Consider the following 18286-nt stretch of genomic DNA (forward strand, 5'->3'; position numbering starts at 1 on the left):
TCCCTTCCCTTCCCTTCCCTTTCACTTTTTTGATACGGAGTCTTGCTTTGTAGCTCAGGATGGAGTGCAGTGGCACTATCTTGGCTTACTACAACCTCCACCCCCCAGGTGCAAGCAGTTCCATACCTCGGGCTTCTGAGTAGCTGGGATTACAGGCATGTGCCACCATGCCCAACAATTTTTTTGGTATTTTTTTTTTAAGTAGAGACAAGGTTTCACCATGTTGCTCACGTTGGTCTCAAACTCCTGAGCTCAGGCAGTTCGCCCACCTTGGCCCCCCAAAGTGCTAGGATTATAGGCGTGAGCCAGAGATTACGTAGTTTCTTGCTCTGCTGTGCTGTGCTAGGTGCTGGGGGTCGGGGAGGGGGGTTGGGTAACAAGTGAAGGTGCTTCTGCTTATGGGCAGAATGAAACCACAGAAAATAGTCCAACATTTGCCATTCCAACTGGGCAATTGGAATGGCAAATGTTGGTTAGTGCCATGAAGGCAAACCATGGTGAGGGAAGACTGGGGACCACGTGGAAGGTTCTCTAGAGGGAATGATGGTTACCCACCCAGCACACAGGAGAAGGAGAATTAGCCAGACAAACATAGCAGGAGTACTTTAGGCAGTGGGGGGAGTGTGGGAAGAGTCCTGGCAGTGAGCAAGAGCTTGGGACGCTTGAGTTACCGCACAAAGGCCTGCTGCTTGGAATGCAGTGCATAGGGTGTGGAGTATGCTGGGCCTGTGGGTCCCATTAGGGTGTGCATTTTGTTTTAAGGCCAGTGGGAAGCTCATGTGATTTTAAGCAGGGACAGCACTGTCTGGTTGGTGCTTTATAAAGGCCAGTCCACTAGTGTGTAGAATGGACAGTGTGTCCATCTGTGACAGGTAGGGAGGTTGGAGGTGTGAGGGTCCACTGGGGAGGTGACAGTGTTCTGGACCAAGGCGATGGCAGTGGAGTGGAGGAAAGTTGACAGACTCAAGATATATTTGGGAGATAAGGCATACAGGCCTGGTGGTGGCTTGGGTGCAGAGGGCCAGTGAGAGAGAAGGGTTAGGAACTAGTGGGTGGATGGGGCACCACTTTACTGAGGTTGGGAGACTGGGAAGAACAGACTCACACCCTAGGCAGCTCAGTGTTGATGCATCAAGTTTGAGCTGCCAAGGGACTCATTAATTGGAGATCTCAGGCAGATGGGTGGGTGGGGGTCAGGACCCCAAGGGGAGCCTTGTGGGCTTGAGCAATAACGGTGGAGCCCTCAACAGGGCTGGGCTTAGGGTGGGTCAAACATGCAAGAAAGGTTGATGATTCCATAGAGAGAGGGTATAGATGATGGATCTGGGTATAGGAAAAGGCCAGAGGAGGGAGCTGCCAGAGCTCAGGAGCAGGGACCAGCCTTAGGAGAAACTTCTCTCTTCAGCTTTCAGCACAGACAGGGAGGTGTGGAGCTCTGGAGGCAGGAAGTCACGCGAGATTGCTTGTGATGATGTCTTCTGATTCATGAAAAAGGCTGTAAGTCATTCGTTGAACTTGGGGAATAAGCCTGGGTGGTTCAAGAAGAACAGGGAGAGAGGTGGTAGAGAGATGTCAGCGTGGGAGCCCTGCTGAGATGGGTGACTGCCACGTGGCCAAGGTCACCAAGTTGCCAGGGTGTGGCGCTCTCTGTGGCCCTCCTCTGCTTGCCGGCAGTGTGGAGAAGAGCGTGGGCAGGTTGATCCACCCTGAGTTGACTCCTAGTTAGGATTTCAGCAGCCAAGCTACATAAGGAAAGAGAGGGAGTCTGTAGTGGTGTGACTAGAGAGGAGGAAAGCAGGCTCCAAGGAAGGAGGTGGGGTTGCTGCAGGTCTCTGGGAAGTCAGAGAGTGGGCAGAGAATCACTGAAACACACAGTCTGTGGGACAGGATGGACGACGCCTGTCAACTCTGTGTCCTGTGCTCTGGAGGGAGGCACCTTCTGCAGGAGGGGCAGGAGCGCCAGCTCACTCTGGGGCCCGAGCTCTAGCATTGGCCTCTTACGGCACCACCACCCATTCCCCCCCCCTTTTATGGTTTTGGTTACCTTTTAAATGTCTTAATAAAAGATGAAACGTATTTACTCTCCATAGATCAATTATTTACTATGAGTTATGACAATACTAAATTTGGTCAATTATTCATCAGCTCTAAAGTATTTATAAATGCTACCTTAATTTGAAGCATTAGCCATTGGAATTCAAATATTAATATAGCTGTTTCCCATTTAAAGGAAGAAAGGAAGAGTACAGATAATGAGGGTGGCTGGGGGCAGGTGGGTGCTCGTGGAGGTTAAGATTATTGGAGGAACGAGGTGGCTCATGGAGCAGCCTGGGGGTCGGCAGAGATGCTGGACTCCCTTGGGGAGAGACCATTCCTTCTGGGCAGGCAGGGCTGAGCCCGGGTTTGCTCAGAGCCTGGCTGTTTTTTCTGCTGCCCTTGGAGAGGAGCTGAGCCTTGCCAGGTTCCTCTGAGGTTAGGGCATCAGGTCATTTCTCCCCAGGTGGAGGCTCTCTCTTGCCTCATCCATTTGGGAACATCCTGCTGCTCTTTAAGGTGGCACCCCGAGGCCGGCTAACACAGGGATTGCCGGTTGAGGGGGTGGGACCTCAGAGTAGCAGGGGCTACACGGGCAGATCTTCTTCCAGGGTGAGCAAGCCTGGGAGCGATTCCTTAAGGGCACCTGACAGAGGGAAAAGCTGAGCTGGCAGTGGCCAGTATCATGACCAGGGGGTGGCACCAGGAACTGTGGGTCTCTTCTAACACATGCCTTCTGGGGTATTGCTTCTCACAGCCTTGTTCTGAGAATGTTCCAGAAATCCCCCTGGAGATGGAGAATAGTGGGCATGGATTAGTGATGGTACCCAGAGTGACCTCAATTTCTGGGGCACCTCTCTCACCTCCAGCACCCACCTGCAGGCACCCAGTGACTTGATGAGTCAAGGATCTGCTTTCAGGGGAGACAGACCTTGTTCCTGCCTGCCTGCTCCTTCCCTGGGGCCAGCACTGAGCTGGGAGCTGCCCTGGAGATTTCTGTCCAGGGACAGTTGGGTAGAGTCAACCTGGAATCCTGGGTTCTGTCCCTGCTGGCCATTTTCTCTTTGCAGCATTGGATATAGAGGTGCCTGGTGGTCTGGGGTTCTCTTTGCTGTTTGCTCTCTGGCTGTGTGGTCCTGGCCAAGCGACTAGCACTCTCTATGCTGTAATTTTTTTTTTTAAACCAGGAAATCAGAAAGCTCACCTGGGGTGAGAGTTACTGAGAGTTTGTCCTGTGAAGTGGCCAGTACCTCACCTGACATATCCCACCCCTGAGAGTCTGCTGTCTGGAAAATTTTTGCCTGTATGAGTGGGATGCGAACATCTTCTCCAGGGAAGGAGGTGGGAATGTGACTATGGATTGTGGAGTTGAATTGGGAATGCTGGCTGCCCCCCACCCTCGCCCCTGAGCTCTGAGTAGCCCTTTCTTTTGTGGAGACCTTCCACTTTCCCAGGACACAGGGTGCAGGGGAGGAGGCTGGAAGCTGCTCTTTATAGTTTGTCTTACTTTCTCAGCTGACGGATGGGTCATTCTCACGGGGCCCTTATCAGTCCATCAAGCTTGTGTTGTAATCAAGAGAGACATCAGCTTTGTGACCCTATGATATGGAGGCAAAGAATTATAACAAAAGCCGTTATCCTCTAGAGAGCTGTGCAAACATCTTTGAGCATCATCCTAGGTAGTGGTGACTTCCGATTTACTACTGTGTGCGAGGCAGCATGAATGACTGTCCACATATAAAGACCTTTCGTGGCACACGTGGAGCAGCCCTGTGAGGGAGCCATCATCTTTATTTGACCCTCCCCAAGAAGAAAGAAAGAAAGAAAAAGAAAGAAAGAAAGACAGAAAGAAATAAAGAGAAAGCCAACCAGTAACCCGGAGAGGACAAGCCCTCACCCACGGTCCCAGTGTGTGACCAGGGCAGACCCTGGACTCCGGCAGGTGGCCAGCCCGGTCCTGGGGTTCAGCATCTGTCACAACAACCAGGGCACGCATTGTGTAACATCCCATCACACACAACCTTGATTAAGCTAATAGCTGATTTGGCTTTGATCTGATGTATTTTGATCTTATTATTTTTATGTTAGAAGCCTCCAAATAACCATCATTTCAACAGTACCCCAATTAGCAGGCCATTCACAGTGGATTGGAAATTGACTCACATCAGGCCTCTCCATTAGCGCCTGGGAGAGGCTTCCAGCCTTAATTACCCACCCTGTTTATGAGGCCTGGCGCTTAGGATGCTGCAGGTGGCTCCATGAGGGGTGGGCCGGCAGCGCCCACCTCCATGGGGAGGGCGAGATGGCGCTCGCTTGGGACTACTAATACTTAAGATCCTGGGCATGACTTTGATGGAGAGATGGGATGTCCAAGGAAGGGGCAGGAGGCTGACATCTGTTCAGCATCTTGTGCACTGTGAGGCATTGGCACTTGCTGTCCGTGTCCTAAGCCAGTGTTCTCATAGCTCTGCTGGGTAGAGATTCTTATTCCTATTTAATAGAAAATGGAGGCTTAGAAAGGGACATGCCAGTGGCTGTGTGGCTACTGACTGGAGGAGCCAAAACTGGAACTTGGGTTAACGTGAGATCCAAATGCTCTTCCCACCACCCTTGGTGAGGTGGTAGCTGGTGAGGGTTCTGCCCGGCTCTATGTCGTTGTCACTCTGCACCCACCTTGTGCTGCTCTCCCTGAGGGACACCCTGAAAGTTTCTAAATGCTTTCCTTCATTTGAGGCCCTGGTGCTGACCGCAAATGAATTTACCCTCCTCTGTGTCCCTGGGAGCTTCCTCTCTCTTTCCTCCAGTTGAGTTGCAGAGTCTGTCTCCTCAGTGGATCCTAACCTCCTCAAAGATGGGACCTGTGGTCCTCCTGCTTTTCCCCCTAATAGTGCTTAGGGCAGGGGCTGGCTTGTGGGGGTGCAGGCAGGGATACCAAATGTATGTATGAGACAAGGAGGGCAGGAGCCAGTGGCATGCGTGCCCTGATGGGGAAACTGAGGCTCAGAGACATTCTGCAACTTCAAAACCTGACATATATGGAGTGAGGACAGATGATGACCTGGGAGGGAGCCAGGCAGGTGGGACAACAAGAGCCAAAAATGACTGAGGGCTGCAAGGAGGACTCTCCATGGGAGTCCTGGGATGGGAGAACTCCACAATTGAGCATTGGAGTTCCTGGACAATCTACATCCCAGGGATATACAGTTTATTTTGTACAATCGCTGTTTAAGATTAAAAATGTATAGTATTGGCATTAAAGAGAGCATGCACAAGAAAAAATATCCATGCATTGTCGTAGCGCCTTAGCCTGTAGTGTTTTCTGTTGCCGTTTTCATGGGTGTGCTTTCTGCCTAGCTGTAATCATAGTTAGCATATAATTTTGTGCCCTGGTATTTTCATGTGGCCACCTCTCAGAAGCATTTTCCCCATGTCTGTGGCAGTGTTCATTGTATGGCCTCACATCTCATTGTCTGGAAAATGGATGCAATGATACCTACTCTACACAAATGTCCTGAGAATACTGTGAATTCACATGTACAAAGGACACCAAGAGAATTTGGCACAGAGGCAATTCTCACACAATAGTCCTTCCTCCTATGTAGTTTTCCTACTTGTCCATTATCAGAGGATTATTTTTCTATTTAAAAGGAATTATCCGTTTATGTCACAAAATTTTGGCAAAATATAGAAGAGAAAGAAGACCACTTTCAGGTTTCTTCTAAATTGCAGTGACTTTTAACATTTTGCAATATTTCCTTGCTGGTTTTTCTTTCATGCATGTTGACGTTTTATTTAATTGATAAAATAAAATACATACAATTTTGTATCACTTTCACCGACTTTTTTATGACAGGCACTTTCCCATGTTATTGTAGTATCTTCTTGAGTAGTTTAAAGGCTGTATATACTTTCAGCAAATGGGGCACTTTCATAACCGCTCACCTATTTGCATCTTTTAGATCGTTAGCAATATTCCAAGAGTACGGATAGTGTCCTCTGAATGGTTTTGGTTTGAATGCTGTTCCTATGGTTTGGACAGGTACCCAGAGAGGAATTATTGACCGGGCCCATGGAAATTCTTGCATGGTATTCTTGCACGAGTCTTTATTGCCTTTGTGAACTGGGCTTAGCACATGTCTGGGAAAGGATGGTGAACACAGCAGGCATGACACTTGTCATCCTGGAACCTGGGGTCAAGCTGGAGAACCAGCCAGTAACACAGGCAACATGTGGCCCATGACAGGGAAGTGCAGTGAAGGGGGATCATGCCAAAAGGGTCATGAGCCAGTCTGGGGATGCTGAGTCTGAGTTTTGAAGCAAGAGTGAGCATCAAGATTGAAGAGATGAGTTTGAGGGTCCAGGGTGGGCAGTTGGTTGGGATGTAGTGGAAAAGGGTATGGTGAGGAGCGTGAGGCTGCAGGCATGGGAGCTTGCAAGACTACTTTTTCAGGAGTGGACTTTTACTTTATCCGTAAGGCTAAAGTAAAATGGGGGCACAGCAGGGCTTTAAACAGGACATGCAATAGATTTCTGTTTAGGAGAGAACTCAGCAGACTGGAGCTGGGGTAGGAGGGGGCCAGGGCATCTTGGGAGCTGTGAGATTCACAAGACATCATCATCTCTTGTTTAGCTACCCCTGCCAGTGGCCTTGAAGAGGAGAGAACCATGGGATTTGGGTTCTCGTTCTGCTGGTGCTCATGCCAGTGCAAGTGAGTGCCCTTGCCCGGAGGGCAGCTGAACTTTGCTGCTGTAGAGTTGGGGGGGGACCCTCCCCTTCTCACATGTTCCCCTGCCTCCCAGTGCCTTGCTCCCTGGGGTCAGTTTCCCCTGTTCTTCTCTCCCTCTCCCAGCCTTATCTGAGGCATTACATAAACCCAAGAGCTCTTGACCGAAAGAACTGCGTTGTCAAAAGTCGTTCAAAGTCTGCCGTGTGCAGCAGATGGCCTGCTGCCATTCACAGGCTGTGTTTTGAAACTGCATCTGCTTCTGCACATCCTTGCTGTCGCATAAACCATTAATAAGAAATGTTTGCTTCAAAACTGGTGCAGTGGGTTGCGGCGTTGGGAGTTGCATCTTTCTATTAATTGGTTGATATCCCAAAAAAGTGTAGGCACATGGCTACAAGGGGCGCCTCTTGCAGTTACAGGAGAGCTTGGAAAGATGAGCCCCTGAGTGTGTCAGCCCTAGAAGTGGCTGCTGGAGCATCCATCGGGTTCGTCCTCTGCACCCGTGGTAACTGCCTGAGCAGCGGGAGCGTCTTTCTTTGTTATTGTCAAGTGGCTTTTGAATAATCCTTCTGGAACAACTGCTTCATCTGGGGTTTGGCCCAGTATTTTTATGATATGGATCAAGTGGACTTGGCCAGAAGACCTAGGGTTTCTTTTCTTTTTTGTTTTTTTCCTACATCTTGGGTCCTCTCGGGTAAGTGCCTCCCTGACTTTCGGAAGCCATTTAGTCCATTCAGTCCCAATCAGTTCAGTTCAGTCAACAGTTGTAGAGCACAGTGTATTCTCCACCCACAGCTAGGCATGAGGATACACAGATCAACACAATGACGTTTTGGCTCTTAACGGGCTTATAGTCCTAGGCAAGAAACAGGATGGTTAATCTCACAGCTCAGCTGGGGAGTCAGGCAGATTTGCGATGAATCTGTACTCTACCATCCTTCCCTGACTAGTCTAGGTTGGCAAATGGTTTTACCCCTTTTGACTTCTATTTTCTCATGTTAAATGGGTACAAGAATGTCTAGTTGGCATTTTCACCAAGGATGTCAGTGAGGCTGTGCTCACGAAAACCACTGGCCTGGCCCAGGATGGTTCTTGGTCCTAGAGGGAGGCAGCCTCTCTTGGGAGTCCCGGGCATGAGCTGCCAGGCATGGGGCCTGCAGGCTGAAGCTGGTGCAGCATCACCCCGATGCTGACCCCTTCCTCTCTCTCTCCTCTCTTTCTAGCCTGTGACCTCATGACCCAGGGAATTTTGGCCTTGGTCACGTCCACCGGCTGTGCATCTGCCAACGCCCTGCAGTCCCTCACGGATGCCATGCACATCCCACACCTTTTTGTCCAGCGCAACCCTGGGGGTTCGCCACGCACCGCCTGCCACCTGAACCCCAGCCCTGATGGTGAGGCCTACACACTGGCTTCGAGACCACCTGTCCGCCTCAACGACGTCATGCTCAGGCTGGTGACGGAGCTGCGCTGGCAGAAGTTTGTCATGTTCTACGACAGCGAGTATGGTGAGTTGTCAGGCAGGAGAGCCAGGGCTGCTCAGGGGCAGGGATGGCCAGATGCTGGGAGACCAGAGAGTGGGTGGGGCCCTGGACTGGTGGTGGGTGGTCTGTGCTGAGTGAGTCTCCAGGTGATAGGGTCAAACCTCAAGCTTCATGAGTCAGGAAGAGCTGTAAAAACAGCTCCCTAGATAGGCACTAAAGTTGCCTAGCAACAACACCTTATCATGACGGCTGAAGTTTGAATCATCTTAGAGGTTTCAATAAAATATTAATAAACTGCTGGCAGGGATCCAAAGGGCTGTGTGCTGGCACAGGTGGAGGCCGGCCAGCATGGTTCCTCCTGGAGGCTTCCTCTCCAAAGAGTGCCCTTCACACTGGATGATTGCCAGGCCTTCCTGGCTCCTTGCCTCCATCCATCCCAATCGGCTTTCAGTTTCAGGGTTCCAGGCTGGGGCAAAGGTCAGGGGGAGGAATGCCCTGAGTGTCATGGAGCCAGGCTGGGGTTGGTAGGTTGGGGACACTGGGTAGGGCTGGGCATGGCTTCTTTGAAGGCCTCTCATATGAAAAAAAATCAACATTTTCTTGTTAGGAAACCACAAAAATGGGTTTTGGAGAAATGGCTTCAGGTTTTCTTATGATTGCTCTGTAAAAACAGACTAGTCATAATCCTGAGATAGAATGGTTTCCATGTTTAGTGTTTAAATAATTTTTTTTGAAAATTATGAGATAACTTAGATTTACATGTAATTATAAGGAGCAACCCAGAGAGATCCAGTGTGCCCTTCACCCAGGTTCCCCCACGGTAACATCCTGCATAGCTGTAGTACAGTATTGCAACCAGGATTTGATACAGCCCATAGGCCTTGTTCATATTTCAGTAGTGCATGTGATCTTGCAGGTGTGGATTTATTGCTATGCGTTTTAAAAATCACATGTGTAGATTCCTGTGACCACCAGTCAGGATACAGAGTAGTTCCTTCACAAGGATCCCTATGCTACCTCTGTATAGCCACAGACACCCCCATAACATGTTAGAGGGTGTGGGAGACTGATGAAGGTTGGCAGCCCCACGGCCGGTGCCAGGATGGAATGGGTGGACCTTCGAAAGTCCCATTTTGTCTCTGGGTGATATAATTTCTTTGCCAAGAATGTAACTAAGAAAAGAAATCAGCATATGTTTGCATTTGCCTAAATACCCTTCTTCTCTAAGACTGGAATGTTGTCCCCAGCTCTTGAGCAAATATACTGTTTGGAGTCTTCCAGGAAGAATTGAAAGAGCAAACAGTCACTGTGCTGAAATAAAAATGAGGTGGATGGGGACAAGGGTGGGACGTGAACTGGACTCAGTCCAAGACCTGGCCTCTCCCTCCCACCCTCCCACTCCTGCTCAGTCCCTGGCCCTTGGGGAGGAGTTGGAGGCTTTGTAAGAGCCCTAAGTTGCCTGCAGGGATCTTTCAGGGGCCAGGCCTTCCCCTGAGAGCCCTTGGGGCTGGTGGCTCAACCCCAAAGTCCAGCCTGCTCTGAGGCTGGGCCCTGTGGAGAGGCATGGACACTGCCAGGGATGGGGATGCTGTGATCCAGTGTGCCCAGGCCCTTCCCACCCCACTTTCTTTGGGCGTCATTGCTCTGTTTCCAATCTGGCCTGCAGACACGGTTTTCCCCTAGAGCCTGGAAGGCGACCTTGATGGGAACCTCAGCTGCTGGGAGGGCAGGTGATCAGCTCTCTAGCCTGCCCACCCGTCTGTGCTCCTATGACTCCTGCAGACTGAACAAGGCCTGGTGGCACTTGCCCAAGTCCTGTTTTCTTATTACACTCCTTACCCTCACTCTGCTCAAGATGCAGGTCCTCAAATAAAAATGTTCCTGAGCCCCACCTGTCCTACAGAGCTGGCAGCTTGGTTACATGCTCTCGCAGACATGCTTGTCCTGCCCTCAGCCTGCTCTCGGCTTGTCCTGACTCTCATGAGGGCTGGTCCTCCATGAGTGCTGGACTGCCTGGTGAGGCAGTGAAGTCTGGGAGAGTGGCTGTGTACTTCCCACCACAATGGCCCTGCTGCCTGCCCGCTGCCTGGCACAGAGTAGCCCCTTGACACTTTCATGGATGGGGACATGGAGTTTTCAAGCCATTTCAAACAAGACAAAGGAGGAATGGGGAGAAAGACAAAGGTACTGGATAGTCTGACCTCTGAATATGAGGTGGCAGGGTAGGGGTGTAGGCTAGGAAACGGGGGTTTTATTCTGCAGACACATTTCCCCACCCCTCTTCTCTCCTCCACCCAGAATCTACAATGGGACCAAAAGCTGTGTTCCTCTTTTCTGACATGGACACTTTTGCTACCTATGGTGGGGTTGAAGTTAGTTTTCAACCAGACTGCTCCTTATCAGTAATTCCATAAAGTTGCCAAGTGACCAGTAACTTTCATCTGGAGGACCACTGTAGGTGGTTGATTGAGGCTGCTTGGGAGCTGTGCTGGGAAGGATTCTGAGGCTGTGTGTGGGCTCAGCAGCAGAAAACACCATGGTCGGTCTGTGAGGCTTCCATGGTGCAAGAGAGGGATTGGCAGAGACCTGTCATGTTTGCTGGTTCAGGCCTGGAGGGTGGAGGTGAGTGGAGAACCCCAGAGCTGGGGTTCTCAGTCAGAAGACAGCGTCAGAGCTCTGTGCCCGTGGCGCTGTCCAGGGTGCTAGCCCTTCTGGCTCTCCGCTTGCTGGAGGCCAGAGAACTCTTTTATTGGATTCTGTGCAGGACCTCCTGCCTTTGCCTGCCCTGGTCATCGGCCTCCTGATGTGACAAGCAGTGAGGCTTGGTTTCTGCCTCTACATATTTTCTGTAAAATTTTAACTCAGTGCGCAGTGCTTGTCCTGGCTTTCCCCTCATGCCCAGCCCAGCTGCTGCCCATTTCCAACGTGCCTGAGCCAAGGCAGCACAGCCTATCTGCTGTTTGATGCAGCACATTCAGCCCTCGGAGTGCGAGTGTGGCTGCTCCCTTGGCATGGCTGGCTGTGGCCTGTCCCAGTGTCACTTCTGGGTGGATACACATTGCCAATACAGCCAAGACAAACGGTGCCTCCGGAACGCCTCAGGGCCCCTCCTTCCCCCGACTCACTGCAGCACTAGCTGCAGATGAGCCCAATTAAAAAGCAAATTAAGTGTAAAGACTGTTCTATTCTTTCCAAAGTCAAACAGAAGTGGTTTGGGAATATAGCAACTTTTTTTCAATGCTGATCTGCAAGTATCTTTATGTATTTTACTTCACTCTAGCCACCCAACATCCCTCTGAGGTCGGATTATCGCTACATTTTACAGATGAGGGAAATGAGGCTCAGAAAGGTTCTTTTTGACTTTAGTACCCATGCGTTTAGCCAAGGCATCATCCTGTTTCTGTAATTTGGACCCTCTAGGCTCTAGCTTCCTGCTGCTGTCCCCAGCCAGTCAGAGTTGATGCCAAGAAAAAGGGAGGTAGTTTGGAAGGGACATGACATGCTTTAGGCTGGTGCAGTCACTTCAGTGAGCATCACACATAGGCTTCCTCCTTTGTGGGGCAAGGCCTGATTCTTCCTCATTTGCTCATCAGCATCCCTTTAAACCCAGGAATGTCCTGCCCCAGGTAGAGCCTGAGGACTGGGCATTTCAGTCAGGAGTTAGAGATCAGAGCAGGAAAAGCCATGGGCTCCAAGACAGAATTTGGCAGAAGGGTGAGAGAGATGGTATGTATATGGTTTACAAGATGTACCATTTGGTAAAATTCCACTGAAAATACTTGTATGCTTGTTGTGACAGTGAAAGGAAAAATAAAAGAGAAGATGACATTTGAGAGAAAATTTGCAACATTAAAATACCAAAAGTTTGGATCGAAAAGAATGGAGAACTTTCTGAGTTGCCACTTCAAATGCTGGGATATTCATGTGTGTATGCATTGGCAGGGGCCGGGGTGGGGATGTGCTAGTAGCTGTATCCACAATTTCCCTCTAGTGAATAAATTTGGATGAAGGTTGTAATTATGATGAGCTCTTCGATATCATTGACTCATTCATTCAACAAATATTCACGGAATCCCTTCCACATGCCAGGTATTTTGCTAGGCACTCATTTTCAATGAAGACATAGATGGGTGGAGTAACTTGGCTAATGTTGTATGGGCTGGCATTGGAAGTCAGGGCCCAGGGCCCAGGGGCATCTCCAGGGCACGGCAGTCCCTTCTTGGCCTCTGGGCTAGCTTGCAGACCTGGGATGGGTTGGAAGCTGAGATTCCACAGAAACAAAACATCAGGGCTCTGTATGAGTAACTACTGTCTATTTGTGCTAGTTTAAAAATTATTTTTTAATTGAAAGCTACACGTGGTTACAATGTATATGTTCAATTAAAAGACTAATAACCTGAAGACTCATGAATACACAATCAGTTTAAAAAATATCAAGGAGCCCTTGTGTGCTTCACCCTGACCATGTCTCCCCTACAGAGGGACTTAAACACTCTCCTGATTGTGTGCTAACAAGTCCCTCACTTTCCTTGATATATTTTTTTTCTTTTTATGTGTCTGAAGTTTTGCCAAGTTGTATCTAAGCATGGAAATTTTAAATTTATCCTCATATTTTTAAAACACTGTACATGTATTTCACTGTTTTAGAGGATCCCAAGCCAATGTCTTTTTTTTTTTTTTTAACTTTTTTTTTAGGCTTAGTGGTACAAGTGCAAGTTTGTTACATAGGTAAACTCGTGTCGTGGGAGTTTGTTGTATAGGTTATTTCATCACCAAGATAGTAAGCCTAGTACCCATTAGTTGTTTTTCTTGATCCTCTCCCTCCTCTCACCCTCCAATCTCCACGTTCCCTCCACTCTCCACCCTCCCATAGGCCCCAGTGTGTGTTGTTCCCCTCTGTGTGTCCATGGGTTCTCATAATTTAGTTCCCACTTAGAAGCGAGAACATGCCCTATGTGGTTTTCTGTTCCTTAGTTGGCTCGGGATAGTGGCTTGCAGCTCCATTCCTTGATAGTTTTATCATACAAGTATGGGGCCCATGGTTGGTCTGTGACTCATATATGTGGAATAACACTTCTGCATGCTTCTGGGATTGTTTTTTATTTTCACTCATCATTAGGTTTTTGAGATTCATCCGTTTGATGCAGGTCGATGTATTAATCATTTTTATTGCTGCACTTTATGCCCTGATTCATTTATCCACTTTATTGTCCATGGGCATTTGTGTTGTTTCCAGAATTTTGTTATTACCAACAATACTGGTAGGAACATTCTCATATTTGTCTCCTGGTGTTTGTGTGCAAGAGCTTTTCAGGGTCTATTCTGAGGAGCAGAATTGCTGGACTCTTGGGTCAGTGCGTATTTCACTTTATTAGGTTAGACCAAACTGTTTTCCAAAGCATTCCTAGCGATTCACACTACCACCTGCAATATGTGAGAGTTCCCCAAGTCCCCTAACCTCACCAACACTTGTCTTCTTGTTACTTTTAGGTTTCTAGTGCAAAATGTAATCTTATTTTGATTTTAATTTACATTTTCTTGATGATAGATGAGGTTGGGTATCTTTTCATATCTTTATGGGCTATTTTTATTTTCTCTTCTGTGAAACACCTGTTTACAGTTGATTTTTTGCCCTTTTTTAAAATTGAGCCTTTTCTTTTTAAGTGTGGCAATATCTTCTTTAAGTTAATTGTTTGTCTTAGTGAACAGAAATTCTTTATTGTATTGTTGTCAAATGTAGTCATCTTTTTTTCTTTTTTTTTTTTTATGGCCAGCTCTCTTGCTTGTCTTGTTTAAGAAGTCCTCTCCTACCCACATGTCAGAAAGAAATTTTCCTGCTGAAACCTCCCTCTCTATATGGAGAGCAGATATTGTCCACCTGGCTAGGTGTCCACAGCTAGGGTCTGGCCAGGCTGCGCCTGTCTTCCCTGCTCCTCCATGAGCCTAGCAAGCCTACCTCTCTCAGCAGCCGTGGGTTGATACTCCTTCCACTCTGACACTGCTCCACTTTGCCGTGCCTTTGGGCCTGTCTTTTTCTTGGTGGTAACTGAAGAAAGCTCATGCAAATTCAGTGTAGCCTATGGCAAGGTAGTTAGGAAGAGCTTCCTGGAGGAGGTGACGTTTAAGCAGGTGCTTAAATAGGAGTAGTTTTTATTTTTTGTTAGGCAATTAAAGGGCACTGGGAACTGGAGGTGACATTTAAGCAGGTGTTTAAATAGGAGTAGTTTTTATTTTTTGTTAGGCAAGCAAAGGGCACTGGGGTTGTAGGAAGAGTATTCCAAGCAGAGGGAAGAACTTGCTTCCCTCTTTCCTGAGGAAAGGCCTAGGGGCAATGATGAGGAGGAAAGATCATATGGCTGGAATATGGGAATTGGCTAGGGATGAGACTGGAGAGACAGTCGGAGGAGACTTTAGATACTCAGGATCCCCAGAAATCCCTGGGAGCCATACCTTGCTACCTTGGGTGGCACTCTTGGGTCCTGTTCTTTAAACCCTGTCTAGAGATCTGAAGACAGACAAAGGCAAAGCCTTCATCTCTAGAAGGCTCTGGTCCTTTCACTGCCTCCTGTCTGAAGTCATTGTCTGCAGACAAAAGGGCAGAAACTGACACATTCTTAGGAATGATTATCTGTCTCAGGGCAAACCACAGCCCCAGAGTCTAAGCCAGATGTAGGGCCTGCATTTCCCAGATGACCCAGGCGTCATGCCAGCGGGTAACAGCTCTAGTCCCTCTAGCCCTTGCTTCGTCCTGGGTGCCCTGAAAGAGCGTGGAGCTGCCCTTGCTCACATCATCCCAATAGCAACCCCACATGGTGGGTTCTGTATTCAGAGAAGTAAAGGGATTTGCTCTAGGTCATATGGCTGGTGAGTGGGGGGCTGGCCAGCTCTGGTTCCCAGAGGGTCCACAGCTCTGTTCACAGCCTCTTGGCATATCTGTGAGGAGCAAACACTGTGGTAGTGTTTGCTTGATGTACTAAGATTTATTGTGGCATATTTGGTGACATCAGAAATTAGCAACAATCTAAATGTCCATCTTCAGCAAATTGGTTAAATATATTATGATATGTACATTTAATGGAAAACTCTAGTTTATTATGTACTGAGTGGAAGTAGTTCCAAAACATGGTGCTGTTAGCTGACAATAGAGAAATGAGAATGGTGACGTAAGTGTTGCTTTGTGTACAAGTGAGCTTCTGTGTGTGTGTATCTGAGTGGACACACACAGTCGCTCCAAGGAAATGCTGTTTAAGGGAGGGAAACACAGTGGCTTGGACTGGGATGGGAGATGAATTTTTCACTGCATAACTTCTTGTGCTTTTTGAGTGTTGCATCAAGTGCAAAAAATAAATGAGTAAATAAAAAAAAAAGCATGGATCACCACCCCTCTCTGCCTCCTGCTTCCTATGCAAGGTGACTTCTCTGAGCTTCAGCTTCCTCATCTATAGGGTAATTTCTGAGCTGTAAGGGCAAAACACCCAGTAGTGTACCTGGCACATGGTAAGTGTTCTATATGATCACAGCAAACCATGCGTGGGGACCAGGAGTGGCAGGAACCAGAATTCTTCCCTCATGGCAGTGCGTAAGGGCACTAGGCAACCTTGGTAGAATCTTGGTGCAAGAGATTTGGCTGTTTGCTCCCCTAGTCAGGCTCAGGATAACCCTTGCATTTAATAGTTAGGGGCGTGGCATCCAGAGCAGTCTTCTTGTTGAATCCCAGCTCTGTTGCCTTAGCTGTGTGACATTGGGCAAGTCACTCAACCTCTCTGTGCAACAGTTTTCTCATTTGTAACATTGTGATACAGTACTCATTTCTGCCTGATGGGGTTAATGTGTGGATTAAATGAGTCAATAGATGTCAGGGGCTTAGCTCAGTACCTGGCAGGTGGTAACTGCTCAGTAACACTTACTACTCTGGAGCTGTGCCCAGTGGTGGTTCCATTGCTGTCCATTCTTCCTTGGCTGCCCAAGGCAGACCTGGTGAATCCCAGTCCTGGCTTGTTCAGCATCCCAGAACGCAGCTGTATTTTGGTTGTGTTCTTGGTGCTTGGGGAAACAGAGAGAGCTTGGGGGTCAGCTCTCTCACCTGCAGGGTATGCACCTTGCCCTATGGAGGAGCTGAGCTGCCAAGGCTTCCCCAAGGTCTCCTTGCACAGTCACAGGTGGCTCTGAGGAGCCATCATGCCTTCTAAGCTGGACAGCTTATCTGGTTTTCATAGCAAATATCTGTTGGGATCTCACCCCCAGAGTCTTCCTGAAATAAAATTCCCTGAAAGAAAGGGAATTATTAGAGCAAATGTTACTTTATAATCAGTGCTCCTTGCTGACGTCTCCTTTGCGGCCCCTGGCAAAGCAGTCTAGATGACTGAACTGCCATGCCCGCTCTCATTAATAACACACATTGGATCATTATGGCATTAGTTTAAATTGAAGTAATACATACTTTTTCCAGACAAAATGAGTAAGTGGGTTTAATTGCTAGGAAACCTACGGAAGAAGTTTGACAATAACTTTACCTGGACGAGTGTTTTGGGTTTTGTTCTTCGATCTAATTACAAAGTAACTGTACTTTGGGGTGTGTTAATTGTAGTGTGTACTAGAAGATTACAGTTTATTAACTCTGAAGTTCCCTCACCCCTCTGTCAGATTCCAGAGTGTGTCTGGAGAAGTGAGGAGATGCCTGATGCAGGCGTGGATAGAGGACTGGAAAGTGAGGCTATGCCGACTCCCACACATGCCCCAGTGTGCCACTGGGTCCTGCTGGAGTTGAGGGAGCAAGAACTTGGCCAGATCTTCCCCTGTTTCCTCTTCTCACCACACACTGTTGTGCCCTTGCAGGACCAATGCAGGCTTCTGTTGATATCTCTCTCATGCCAGACCCACACTCCCCAGACCTCCTTCACCCAACACATGAGAGGGAACAAGGGAGACGTGTTGTTAAATACTAGAATTTCAGGAAGGGTACCAGTGAGATGTGGCTGCAGACTTCTGAAAAACGATCAGTGGTCCAGATGGGACCTCCCCTCCTCCCTCTCCCTGTCTGCTCCCCTCCAGCTCCGGCTCCTTGGTGCTCCGTGAGCGTGCCCAGCACAACTTGCTGCAGAGACTTTGGACTGGCTGTTTCCTCTGCCTGGGACACTCTTCCTGCATGTGCAAACGTCTGCAAGCTGCACCTTTGGGGCTTTGCTTCAATTCCATCTATCCCTTGGGGCCTTCCCTTTCCAATGTATTTAAAAATGGAGCTCTATTTTCTCTTAGCACCCCTTTCTCCCTTTTTTCATTGAATTTATTCCCATTTACTCAGTTTTTGATGTCTGTCTTTCCCCAACTAGAATGTGAGTTCCATGCAGACAGGCAGTTTTGTTTGCTTAGATGAGTGATACTGGACCCACAGCATTTAGAACAGCACCTAAAGCTTAGTAGGTGCTCATTAAGTATTTGATGAGTGAATGAATGAATTGATATTTTGGGGGTGTTTCATTGCCCATTTATTGGCCTAGGAGCATTTGTTTCTTTCCTTGAGTTTACCAATTACAGCAGTAATATATGCTTCCTATGGAGTCCAAGGATGTGCAAAGGCAAAGCCCCTCCCTCCTCCACTTTCAGCAGAGCACTGGCTTGTTCAGCCTGCTGCGTTTCTGTCTATACCTTCCTCCTTGTCAAGTGTGTAGACTGCCTGTGTTTGCCAGGGGTAAGGACTAGATCGTAGTTTAGATGTGCCCAGCCCCTACAAAAGTTCTTCCCATAGCTTCAAGAAAAGAATGACTGCAAAACACATATGAATCACAGTGAGATGGCAACGGTGCTGCTAAGGTATGGTAGGTGAGCCTGGCTTGTGTTGGAAGACTTAGTTCTCTTCCTGGCTTTGTCTGTTTCTAACGTGCTTCTGGGCACACTGACAACTCTTTCTGATCCTTTGTTTTCCCACTTTGGTAGTGGGGATAATAAAAACGCCTACTGTGGAGGGTTCCTGTGAGGCTGAAATGAAATGAAATGAAGTGATGGATTTGAGAGTGATTGCACTCCCCAAGGTCCCAGACCATT

The 18286-nt window shown here is 48.3% G+C and overlaps 1 protein-coding gene across 1 annotated transcript in view; it reads left to right on the forward strand.

Annotated features, from left to right (window-relative positions):
• Positions 1 to 18286, forward strand: part of GRID1 (glutamate receptor, ionotropic, delta 1) — a 786384-nt gene that overhangs the window by 149207 nt on the left and 618891 nt on the right. Inside the window, exon 6 of the mRNA XM_011950437.1 lies at positions 7985 to 8269. Coding sequence (XP_011805827.1) covers positions 7985 to 8269 — 285 coding nt within the window. The remainder of the gene's footprint in view (positions 1 to 7984; positions 8270 to 18286) is intronic.

Source organism: Colobus angolensis, unplaced genomic scaffold (genome assembly GCF_000951035.1).
Source record: "Colobus angolensis palliatus isolate OR3802 unplaced genomic scaffold, Cang.pa_1.0 Scaffold307, whole genome shotgun sequence".
Lineage (NCBI taxonomy): Eukaryota > Metazoa > Chordata > Mammalia > Primates > Cercopithecidae > Colobus > Colobus angolensis.